Here is a 12,825-nt window from a genome sequence, read left to right as displayed (position 1 = left end):
ACCCAGCCTGTCACTTTAACCCCGGAGACAGATATAGCGCCCAAACGTACGGAAGCAACAGTTGTGTCATGTGAGGGGGTGATGGGCGGAGGGTGAGGTGCTAAATATACCACATTCCCTCCAACCGTGTATTGAAAAAATACTCCTCCGCACATGGGCACCGCAATCTGAACGCCGGAAATGTTAAAAACCTGCGTCGCCATAAACGTACACGACTTCCGGCAGCCGCACATCACCGCGCATGCCGGCCCCTAACGCCATGTTCTCCACGCGTCAAATCGGAGACTTCTGGCGCATCGCACATTATTTCCTGTTAAACAATGCAGATTGCCTGGCAGTCCTGCTGATCCTCTGCCTCTAATACTTTTACCCATCGACCCTGAACAAGCATGCAGCAGATCAGGTACTCTGACTCAGGTTTTACTGGATTAGCTGCATGCTTGTTCCAGGGTTTTGATTCAGACACTACTGCAGCCAGAGAGATCAGCAGAACAGTCAGGCAACTGGTATTGTTTAACAGGAAATAAATATGGCAGCCTCCATATCCCCCTCACGTCTGGTTCCCTTAAGGATAGTGTAAGCAACCAAGGGGAAAACCGTTGTGAAACAGAAGTATCTAAAGCCGAATACAGTGGAGCCTTGGTTTGCAGCATAATTTCGTTCCGGAAACATGCAAAGCACTCTTATATCAAAGCGAATCTCCCCATAAGAATTAATGGAAACCCAGGTGATTGGTTCCACAATCCAAAAACAGTTATAAAAAAGATTTAATACAAAGGACTGTACTGTATAAGATAATGATGTAAACAAGACTTTTACTATTACTAACAGAATCATTGCTATCTGGTGGTTCTCCCTAACCTTTTGTTTTTGTGTGTCTTTAAAGAGGAACTCCAGTGAAAATAATGTAATGAACAAAAGTGCTTCATTTTTTACAATAATTATGTATAAATGATTTAGTCAGAGTTTGCCCCATTGTAAAATCTTTCCTCTTCCTGATTTACATTCATCACATGGTGACATTTTTACTGCTGGCAGGTGATGTCAGTGGCAGGAGATGTTGCTTGCTTTTTTGGCAGTTGGAAACAGCTGTAAACCGCTGTTATTTCCCACAATGCAACGAGGCTCACAGGCAGGAAACTGCCAGGACCACGGTCCTCAGAGTTTCTTGTGGGAGGGGTTTCACCACAATATCAGCCATACAGCGCCCCCTGATGGTCAGTTTGTGAAAAGGAATAGATTTCTCATGGGAAAGGGGGTATCAGCTACTGATTGGGATGAAGTTCAATTATTGGTCACGGCTTCTCTTTAAAGAGACACTGAAGCGAAAAAAAAATGATGATATTATGATTTGTATGTGTAGCACAGCTAAGAAATAAAACATTAAGATCAGATACATCAGTGTAATTGTTTCTAGTACAGGAAGAGTTGAGAAACTCCAGTTGTTATCTCTATGCAAACAAGCCATTAACCACCCTGGCGTTCTGATTAAATCGCCAGGGTGGCTGCGGGAGGGTTTTTTTTAAATAAAAAAAAAACTATTTCATGCAGCCAACTGAAAGTTGGCTGCATGAAAGCCCACTAGAGGGCGCTCCGGAGGCGATCTTCCGATCGCCTCCGGCGGCAAGAGATAACACGGAAGGCCGCAATGAGCGGCCCTCCGTGTTTCGCTTCCCTCGTCGCCATGGCGACGAGCGGAGTGACGTCATGGACGTCAGCCGACGTCTTGACGTCAGCCGCCTCCGATCCAGCCCTTAGCGCTGGCCGGAACTGTTTGTTCCGGCTACGCTGGGCTCGGGCGGCTGGGGGGACCCTCTTTCGCCGCTGCACGCGGCGGATCGCCGCGCTGCAGCGGCGATCAGGCAGCACACGCGGCTGGCAAAGTGCCGGCTGCGTGTGCTGCTTTTTATTTCGTGCAAATCGGCCCAGCAGGGCCTGAGCGGCAGCCTCTGGCGGTGTTGGACGAGCTGAGCTCGTCCAGACCGCTCAGCAGGTTAAGCTCTCCGACTAAGTTAGTCATGGAGAGGGCTGTTATCTGACTTTTATTATCTCAACTGTTCCTGGACTATTTACTTTTTCTCTGCCAGAGGAGAGGTCATTACTTCACAGACTGCTCTGAAAGAATCATTTTGAATGCTGAGTGTTGTGTAATCTGCACATATTAGAGAATAATGCAATGTTAGAAAAAACACTATATACCTGAAAATAAAAGTATGAGAATATTTTCTTTGCTGCTAATCTTTTAGTAATTATTCATAGTATACAACCAATTCATTATATCATATATATTTTTTTCGCTTCAGTGTCTCTGTAACAAGGAACCTATCCAATGACAGTTACTTTTGGGCATTTCATGGAATTGTGACTTTGTACAATCTCTACACTCAGATGAAGTACAATCCTGCAGCGTCAGAGGGGGGAAGAACCGTTGGTTCAGTTGTGGTGATGTGACGGGTGTTTACGTTTTTTGCTTGTATCTCAAGATGTTGCTTGTATACTAAGTCAAAAATTTCACAAACATTTTTACTTGTATTTCAAAGTGCTCTCAAACCAAGGTTTTAATGTATATCAAATCAGACTTTATAAGCCAGTTCTGTACCTCCCTGGAGGGGTCTTTCATATCTGGAGTATTCCGGCCTGTTGTGTGTCATACTTGTGCTACAAGAACTTCCATCCAAGGGTTGGTGAGGCCTTCCTCTTCAGGATATTGTCAGTGCTCTAGTCTGATCTCAGGAGGCCTCTCCTTCCATACCAGTTACCTAATAAACTTATCCAAGATTTTGGCCATCATAACCATTCTCGCTCAATCAGCTGCAGCAATGATCTGTAGAAGAAGCCGAGACCCGACCGATGACCCCCACTTTACCCCTACAATGGTCAATCGAAGGGCCGATGTTACAATTCTTAAAGTGGGTGGAGTCGGGAGACATTAATTCCCAGATATCTAAAGGAAGTTACACATTTTGAGTTCAGAGAGAAACTCGGCCCCGCAAAGGGATCCAGTGACGTCAAAAAGGAATAATAATAACTATTATTGCATCCAAGCTTGTTAATAATATTTTATGGGGGGTTTTGGGCAATCAGTGGTTTTATAAACTGAGGAGTCGGAGTTGAGCAATTCTGAGTACCTGGAGTCGGAGTTGGTGGTTTTATAAATTGAGGAGCCGGAGTTGAGCAATTTTGGGTACCTGGAGTCGGAGTTGGAGACGGTGGTTCCATAAAATGAGGAGTCGGAGCAGGAGTCGAATGATTTTTCTAACGACTCCCCATCCCTGATATTTATCCTTTCTAGGAGCGAGATGACTGTATCATTGAGGTCATCACGGTGTTGTCTGCATCGGATGAAGTCTTTTCTTCAAGGTTTCCTAGTATAAATCAGGGCCAGGGCCATATAATTCCAGCTAGGGGTTCTACTGCACTTCTACTCCCCATAAAGCTATGCCTTCTGAAATCGAGCCATTATCTCCTATACAGGCCGAGGGTTTCAAGTCAGGCCCAAACTCCATCCTAGTTTTTATCTTATTATTGACTGCTGTGGTCATGTGATCTAATAAGACAATGTTTTCAGCTTCAGAAGCCTCATTTTACAGAAGCAGCTATTCAGTGATATTTTTGGTATCTGTTGATGGGTTTTAGGTTAGATTGCCGATAGTTGAGGTCACAGATATAGGCATAGATGTCTTTTCTTTATTACATTGTACAGATAGTTGGGTTTCTATGCAGAGCCACTTATGTGGAGCACATTTATGACTACATATTGAAGTATTAGCAAAAAGAAACGCAATAAGGAACCACCATACTAACTATGTTCCATTTCTCTTGTAGAAACTCTCGGAATACAAGCAAAAACGTCTATAAGCTCCACTTCCAGACACTGGACCATGCAATCGCTAGCTCTTGCGGTTTTATTGCTGTCAGCGCTCGCAGGTGGCACCCATGGAGGAACAGCGCAGGAGTTCCAGAACAGCGAGGGGACGGAACAGGAATTCATGTACATGAACAGGGAACGGCGGTCCGCAGAGTCGCCAGACAAGTGCAGCTACACCTTCATCGTGCCCCAGCAGAAGGTCACGGGGGCCATATGCGTCAACTCCAAAGAGCAAGAGACGGTGTACGAGAGCCGCGCCCACAAGCAGGAGATCGAACTGCTCAACACGGAACTCCTGAAGCAGAAGAGACAGATCGAAACGCTGCAGCAGCTGGTGGAGGTGGACGGCGGCATCGTCAACGAGGTGAAGCTCCTGCGGAAAGAGAGCCGTAATATGAACTCCAGGGTGACCCAGCTCTATATGCAGCTCCTGCACGAGATTATCCGCAAACGGGACAATGCGCTGGAGCTCTCCCAACTGGAGAATAAAGTTCTGAACCAGACGGCGGAGATGCTGCAGCTCACCAACAAGTACAAAGACCTGGAGCACAAATACCAACACTTAGCCTCGCTGGCCAGTAACCAGTCCATCGTCATCTCACAACTAGAGGAGCAGTGCCAAAAGGTGCCGCAATCAAAACCTATACCCCAACCGCCTCAGCAGCCTAACCGGGTGTACCAACCACCCAACTACAACCGCATCAACCAGATAGCCACCAATGAGATTCAAGGAGACCAAAATCTAAAGGCCCTCCCACCTCCATTGCCCACCATGCCCTCCGTCACCAGTATCCCAACCTCTACGGACAAACCATCCGGTGAGTACACCACGCCAGAAACGTATTACTACACATTGGCATCTGTGGAGGATCCCAATGTGTGTGCACTCAATACAGACTCAAGCATTTCACAAAACGTTTTATTAGGAAAATAGAAGGGTCAACTTACGTCTAGGACATCCCTTTCCCTTAGCTGAAATTGGGCAACAACTCACAGCTTTATTTTCCAAATGCAGACTGTGGTGGGACTGGGAGGAGAGCTGGTCAGAGTCTGCAGACAGTGGTGGGACTGGGAGGAGAGCTGGTTAGAGTCTTCCTGCATCCATCTCCAAATGCATAGAGTGGTGGGACTGGGAGGACAGCTGGTCAGAGTCTACCTGCATCCATCTCTAAATGCAGACAGTGGTGGGACTGGGAGGACAGCTGGTCAGAGTCTACCGGCATCCATCTCCAAATGCAGACAGTGGTGGGACTGGGAGGACAGCTGGTCAGAGTCTACCTGCATTCATCTCCAAATGCAGACAGTGGTGGGACTGGGAGGGGAGCTGGTCAGAGTCTGCAGACAGTGTTGGGACTGGGAGGACAGCTGGTCAGAGTCTGCAGACAGTGGTGGGACTGGGAGGAGAGCTGGTTAGAGTCTTCCTGCATCCATCTCCAAATGCATAGAGTGGTGGGACTGGGAGGACAGCTGGTCAGAGTCTACCTGCATCCATCTCCAAATGCAGACAGTGGTGGGACTGGGAGGACAGCTGGTCAGAGTCTACCTGCATCCATCTCCAAATGCAGACAGTGGTGGGACTGGGAGGACAGCTGGTCAGAGTCTACCGGCATCCATCTCCTAATGCAGACAGTGGTGGGACTGGGGGAACAGCTGGTCAGAGTCTGCAGACAGTGGTGGGACTGGGAGGACAGCTGGTCAGGGTCTGCAGACAGTGGTGGGACTGGGAGGGGAGCTGGTCAGTCTTCCGGCATCCATCTCCAGCCAGTTGAGTGAAATCACAAGAGCACTGATGGGAGATGGACACTGTACTGTGTGGGTTGTGTACGATTGAGGTACATTTTCATGGGATTTACTGATTAGTGAACTAATAATCTCATATGACTGATGCAATTTTCCTGTGAGATCAACGGCTCAATCGATAATTTCCGGCATGTAGGATCTGCTCTATTCGAGAAAGGGATTGATTTTTGTGTTGTACTGATCTCACATCGATCCCTTTCCTGAACAGAAGCAGATCAGACGTGATGGAAATGACTGATAGAGCCATCGATCTTATGGGAAAATTGCAAGGTGTGTATCAGCCACTATAAAAGATAATAATAACACATAATAAATCCAGCAGCACCCCACATAAACGAGCAGTTTGTTTTGTGACAAATGACCTCAACAGGGAACCTTAGAGGGGGTGTGTCACATGTAAAATCAGGGTGTGGCTAAATGCATGGCAGGGGCGGAGCTTGGTGTCACTTTCATGGCTACAGAAGTTGGAAGGTATGCTATAATCTCCTTTTAATACATCTGCTTTCATATTTCAATGTATGTAAGTGTTCTTTAAAGGGTACAAATGACTTTCTCATCAGCTGCTTCCTCCTGAGTAGTTGTAGGAATTCAGCTGGCTCCTCCTATAATATGATGAGGTCACGCTAACCGCCACATGCTAAAAGCGCGTGCTGATGTCTCTCGGACGGGGTTATGTTACCGTTTATCCGAACAGCATGTTTTTCATTTCCCGCTATCATTACAAGAAGCGGGGGGGAAGGGGGGGGGGTAGTTCGGTCGCACTGTCGTAGGTTATCCGGCCTGCACAGAATTGGATAGAAACTACAATTATAGACTGCGGGAGCTGCCAGCCTCGGCCTGGCGTCCAAATACCCTGGCAGGGCGCTGCTACCGGAGAGCGGACTACGGCAGGAGAAACTGTACACTGGAAACTCTTCCATATGATGTAACCCACCAAACCTTCTATAAACCTTCATACATTTCCTGCATAATAACCTCCAGCAGCACAGAGTATATCAGGAGAGGAGAGCTACATAGAGGAAGGAGCAGAGTCCTCCAGCAGCACAGAGTGTATCAGGAGAGGAGAGTTAGAGGAGGGAGCAGAGTCCTCCAGCAGCACAGAGTCTATCAGGAGAGGAGAGCTACATAGAGGAAGGAGCAGAGTCCTCCAGCAGCACAGAGTATATCAGGAGAGGAGAGTTAGAGGAAGGAGCAGAGTCCTCCAGCAGCACAGAGTATATCAGGAGAGGAGAGTTACAGGGAGGAGCAGAGTCCTCCAGCAGCACAGAGTATATCAGGAGAGGAGGGTTAGAGGAAGGAGCAGAGTCTTCCAGCAGCACAGAGTATAACAGGAGAGGGGAGTCCTCCAGCAGCACAGAGTATAGCAGGAGAGGAGAGTTAGAGGAAGGAGCAGAGTCCTCCAGCAGCACAGAGTATATCAGGAGAGAAGAGTTAGAGGAAGGAGCAGAGTCCTCCAGCAGCACAGAGTATATTAGGAGAGGAGAGTTAGATAGAGGGAGCAGAGTCCTCCAGCAGCACAGAGTATATCAGGAGAGGAGAGTTAGAGGAAGGAGCAGAGTCCTCCAGCAGCACAGAGTATATCAGGAGAGGAGAGTTAGAGGAAGGAGCAGAGTCCTCCAGCAGCACAGAGTATATCAGGAGAGGAGAGTTAAAGGAAGGAGCAGAGTCCTCCAGCAGCACAGAGTATATCAGGAGAGGAGAGTTAGAGGGAGGAGCAGAGTCCTCCAGCAGCACAGAGTATATCAGGAGAGGAGAGTTAGAGGAAGGAGCAGAGTCCTCCAACAGCACAGAGTATATCAGGAGAGGAGAGTTAGAGGGAGGAGCAGAGTCCTCCAGCAGCACAGAGTATATCAGGAGAGGAGAGTTAGAGGAAGGAGCAGAGTCCTCCAGCAGCACAGAGTATATCAGGAGAGGAGAGTCAGAGGAAGGAGCAGAGTCCTCCAGCAGCACAGAGTATATCAGGAGAGGAGGGTTAGAGGAAGGAGCAGAGTCCTCCAGCAGCACAGAGTATATCAGGAGAGGAGAGTTAGATAGAGGAAGGAGCAGAGTCCTCCAGCAGCACAGAGTATATCAGGAGAGGAGAGTCAGAGGAAGGAGCAGAGTCCTCCAGCAGCACAGAGTATATCAGGAGAGGAGAGTTAGAGGAAGGAGCAGAGTCCCCCAGCAGCACAGAGTATATCAGGAGAGGATAGTTAGAGGAAGGAGCAGAGTCCTCCAGCAGCACAGAGTATATCAGGAGAGGAGAGTTAGAGGAAGGAGCAGAGTCCTCCAGCAGCACAGAGTATATCAGGAGAGGATAGTTAGAGGAAGGAGCAGAGTCCTCCAGCAGCACAGAGTATATCAGGAGAGGAGAGTTAGAGGAAGGAGCAGAGTCCTCCAACAGCACAGAGTATATCAGGAGAGGAGAGTTAGAGGGAGGAGCAGAGTCCTCCAGCAGCACAGAGTATATCAGGAGAGGAGAGTTAGAGGAAGGAGCAGAGTCCTCCAGCAGCACAGAGTATATCAGGAGAGGAGAGTTAGAGGAAGGAGCAGAGTCATCCAGCAGCACAGAGTATATCAGGAGAGGAGAGTTACATAGAGAGACGTGTGCTCACAGGAGCCGTCATGTGACCCGTCAGCGGACAGAACACAGAGACGTGTGCTCACAGGAGCCGTCATGTGACCCGTCAGCGGACAGAGCACAGAGACGTGTGCTCACAGGAGCCGTCATGTGACCCATCAGTGGACAGAACACAGAGACGTGTGCTCACAGGAGCCATCATGTGACCCGTCAGCGGACAGAACACAGAGACGTGTACTCACAGGAGCCATCATGTAACCCGTCAGCGGACAGAGCACAGAGACGTGTGCTCACAGGAGCCGTCATGTGACCCATCAGCGGACAGAACACAGAGACGTGTACTCACAGGAGCCATCATGTGACCCGTCAGCGGACAGAACACAGAGACGTGTGCTCACAGGAGCCATCATGTGACCCGTCAGCGGACAGAACACAGAGACGTGTACTCACAGGAGCCATCATGTGACCCATCAGCGGACAGAACACAGAGACGTGTACTCACAGGAGCCATCATGTGACCCATCAGCGGACAGAACACAGAGACGTGTGCTCACAGGAGCTGTCATGTGATCCATCAGCAACAGAACACAGAGACGTGTGCTCACAGGAGCCATCATGTGACCCGTCAGCGGACAGAGCACAGAGATATGTGCTCACAGGAGCCATCATGTAACCCGTCAGCGGACAGAACACAGAGACGTGTGCTCACAGGAGCCATCATGTGACCCGTCAGCGGACAGAACACAGAGACGTGTGCTCACAGGAGCCATCATGTGACCCGTCAGCGGACAGAACACAGAGACGTGTACTCACAGGAGCCATCATGTGACCCGTCAGCAGACAGAGCACAGAGACGTGTGCTCACAGGAGCCGTCATGTGACCCGTCAGCGGACAGAGCACAGAGACGTGTGCTCACAGGAGCCGTCATGTGACTCGTCAGCGGACAGAGCACAGAGATATGTGCTCACAGGAGCCATCATGTAACCCGTCAGCGGACAGAACACAGAGACGTGTGCTCACAGGAGCCATCATGTGACCCGTCAGCGGACAGAACACAGAGACGTGTGCTCACAGGAGCCATCATGTGACCCGTCAGCGGACAGAACACAGAGACGTGTACCCACAGGAGCCATCATGTGACCCGTCAGCAGACAGAGCACAGAGACGTGTGCTCACAGGAGCCGTCATGTGACCCGTCAGCGGACAGAGCACAGAGACGTGTGCTCACAGGAGCCGTCATGTGACTCGTCAGCGGACAGAGCACAGAGATATGTGCTCACAGGAGCCATCATGTAACCCGTCAGCGGACAGAACACAGAGACGTGTGCTCACAGGAGCCATCATGTGACCCGTCAGCGGACAGAACACAGAGACATGTGCTCACAGGAGCCGTCATGTGACCCGTCAGCGGACAGAACACAGAGACGTGTGCTCACAGGAGCCGTCATGTGACCCGTCAGCGGACAGAACACAGAGATGTGTGCTCACAGGAGCCGCCATGTGACCCGTCAGCGGACAGAACACAGAGATATGTGCTCACAGGAGCCATCATGTGACCCGTCAGCGGACAGAGCACAGAGATATGTGCTCACAGGAGCCATCATGTAACCCGTCAGCGGACAGAACACAGAGATATGTGCTCACAGGAGCCATCATGTGACCCGTCAGCGGACAGAGCACAGAGATATGTGCTCACAGGAGCCATCATGTGACCCGTCAGCGGACAGAACACAGAGACGTGTGCTCACAGGAGCCATCATGTGACCCGTCAGCGGACAGAACACAGAGACTTGTACTCACAGGAGCCATCATGTGACCCGTCAGCGGACAGAACACAGAGACGTGTACTCACAGGAGCCATCATGTGACCCGTCAGCGAACAGAACACAGAGACGTGTACTCACAGGAGCCATCATGTGACCCGTCAGCGGACAGAACACAGAGACGTGTACTCACAGGAGCCATCATGTGACCCGTCAGCAGACAGAGCACAGAGACGTGTGCTCACAGGAGCCGTCATGTGACTCGTTAGCGGACAGAGCACAGAGACGTGTGCTCACAGGAGCCATCATGTGACCCGTCAGCGGACAGAACACAGAGACATGTGCTCACAGGAGCCGTCATGTGACCCGTCAGCGGACAGAACACAGAGACGTGTGCTCACAGGAGCCGTCATGTGACCCGTCAGCGGACAGAACACAGAGACGTGTGCTCACAGGAGCCATCATGTGACCCGTCAGCGGACAGAACACAGAGACGTGTACTCACAGGAGCCGTCATGTGACCCGTCAGAGGACAAAGCACAGAGACGTGTGCTCACAGGAGCCGTCATGTGACCCGTCAGCGGACAGAACACAGAGATATGTGCTCACAGGAGCCATCATGTGACCCGTCAGCGGACAGAGCACAGAGATATGTGCTCACAGGAGCCATCATGTAACCCGTCAGCAGACAGAACACAGAGACGTGTGCTCACAGGAGCCATCATGTGACCCGTCAGCGGACAGAACACAGAGACGTGTACTCACAGGAGCCATCATGTGACCCGTCAGCGGACAGAACACAGAGACGTGTACTCACAGGAGCCATCATGTGACCCGTCAGCGGACAGAACACAGAGACGTGTACTCACAGGAGCCATCATGTAACCCGTCAGCGGACAGAACACAGAGACGTGTGCTCACAGGAGCCATCATGTGACCCGTCAGCGGACAGAGCACAGAGACGTGTGCTCACAGGAGCCGTCATGTGACCCGTCAGCGGACAGAGCACAGAGATATGTGCTCACAGGAGCCATCATGTGACCCGTCAGCGGACAGAACACAGAGACGTGTGCTCACAGGAGCCATCATGTGACCCGTCAGCGGACAGAACACAGAGACGTGTACTCACAGGAGCCATCATGTGACCCGTCAGCGGACAGAACACAGAGACGTGTGCTCACAGGAGCCATCATGTGACCCGTCAGCGGACAGAACACAGAGACATGTGCTCACAGGAGCCGTCATGTGACCCGTCAGCGGACAGAACACAGAGACGTGTGCTCACAGGAGCCGTCATGTGACCCGTCAGCGGACAGAGCACAGAGATATGTGCTCACAGGAGCCATCATGTAACCCGTCAGCGGACAGAACACAGAGACGTGTACTCACAGGAGCCATCATGTGACCCGTCAGCGGACAGAACACAGAGACGTGTACTCACAGGAGCCATCATGTGACCCGTCAGCGGACAGAACACAGAGACGTGTACTCACAGGAGCCATCATGTGACCCGTCAGCAGACAGAGCACAGAGACGTGTGCTCACAGGAGCCGTCATGTGACCCGTCAGCGGACAGAGCACAGAGACGTGTGCTAACAGGAGCCGTCATGTGACTCGTCAGCGGACAGAGCACAGAGACGTGTGCTCACAGGAGCCGTCATGTAACCCGTCAGCAGACAGAGCACAGAGACGCGTGCTCACAGGAGCCGCCATGTGACCCATCAGCGGACAGAACAGGGAGACGTGTGCTCACAGGAGCCGTCATGTGACCCATCAGCGGACAGAACAGGGAGACGTGTGCTCACAGGAGCCGTCATGTGACCCGTCAGCGGACAGAACACAGAGATATGTGCTCACAGGAGCCGTCATGTAACCCGTCAGCAGACAGAGCACAGAGACGTGTGCTCACAGGAGCCGTCATGTGACCCGTCAGCGGACAGAACACAGAGACGTGTACTCACAGGAGCCATCATGTGACCCGTCAGCGGACAGAACACAGAGACGTGTACTCACAGGAGCCATCATGTGACCCGTCAGCGGACAGAACACAGAGACGTGTGCTCACAGGAGCCGTCATGTGACCCGTCAGCGGACAGAACACAGAGACATGTGCTCACAGGTCTGGCCGCCAGCATATATAGATTGAGTCAGCGCTGACGGAGCCAGAAATGGATGAAAGTCTGTAAATAACAGATGAATTGAGATCAAAACGACGTTTCCATTTTCTCATGAAGGAAGTTGTGGCCAAAGCGTGACTCCATCGACACCTTCCTCACTGGCGCTGTGATGTCACAGTGTGATATTAGACATGCATTGCAACAGCTGCTAAGCTAAACAACCCAGAGAGTTCTCAGCTTAAAACCCCTCTTCATCATTCAAAAACTGTAAATAATTAAAAAAAAATAATAATATTTTTTTTTCTAGCGCTAGTCAGGCCTTCCTGCTGTCACAAACTGCAATACTTCCTCAGCCAGATCAAAGGACAACCAAGGTGACGTGACATGATGAGATAGACATGTGTATGTACAGTGCCCAGCACACAAATAACTAGGCTGTGTTCCTTTTTTCTTTCTCTGCCTGAAAGAGTTAAACATCAGGTATGTAAGTGACAGTTCCTGTTTGAGTCAGGACTGAGTCAGACTACAGTGTGACCCTCACTGATAAGAGATAAAAAAAAAAGGGTCAATCGTTGATAGATTTTAGCTCTGGCATACTTCAATGAATTTGTCATTGAACAAAAACAATAAAACAGCAAAAACTTAAAAAGTAGATTTAAATATAAAATAAAACTGTGAATATCTTAAAAGTCATTTTTAGGAGGAGGAGTATAGAT

At 50.2% G+C, this 12,825-nt stretch overlaps 2 protein-coding genes across 4 annotated transcripts in view; one reads left to right on the top strand and one right to left on the bottom strand.

The window, feature by feature from the left end:
- RALGPS1 (Ral GEF with PH domain and SH3 binding motif 1) overlaps window positions 1–12,825 on the bottom strand; it is a 574,444-nt gene that overhangs the window by 300,263 nt on the left and 261,356 nt on the right. The window lies entirely within an intron of this gene.
- Window positions 1–12,825, top strand: part of ANGPTL2 (angiopoietin like 2) — a 49,519-nt gene that overhangs the window by 15,285 nt on the left and 21,409 nt on the right. Inside the window, exon 2 of the mRNA XM_068249197.1 lies at window positions 3,826–4,686. Coding sequence (XP_068105298.1) covers window positions 3,826–4,686 — 861 coding nt within the window. The remainder of the gene's footprint in view (window positions 1–3,825; window positions 4,687–12,825) is intronic.

The sequence above is a fragment of the Hyperolius riggenbachi genome, chromosome 8 (assembly GCF_040937935.1).
Source record: "Hyperolius riggenbachi isolate aHypRig1 chromosome 8, aHypRig1.pri, whole genome shotgun sequence".
In the NCBI taxonomy this organism is placed as follows: Eukaryota; Metazoa; Chordata; class Amphibia; order Anura; family Hyperoliidae; genus Hyperolius; species Hyperolius riggenbachi.
This window is presented reverse-complemented; position numbering and strand designations above follow the sequence as displayed.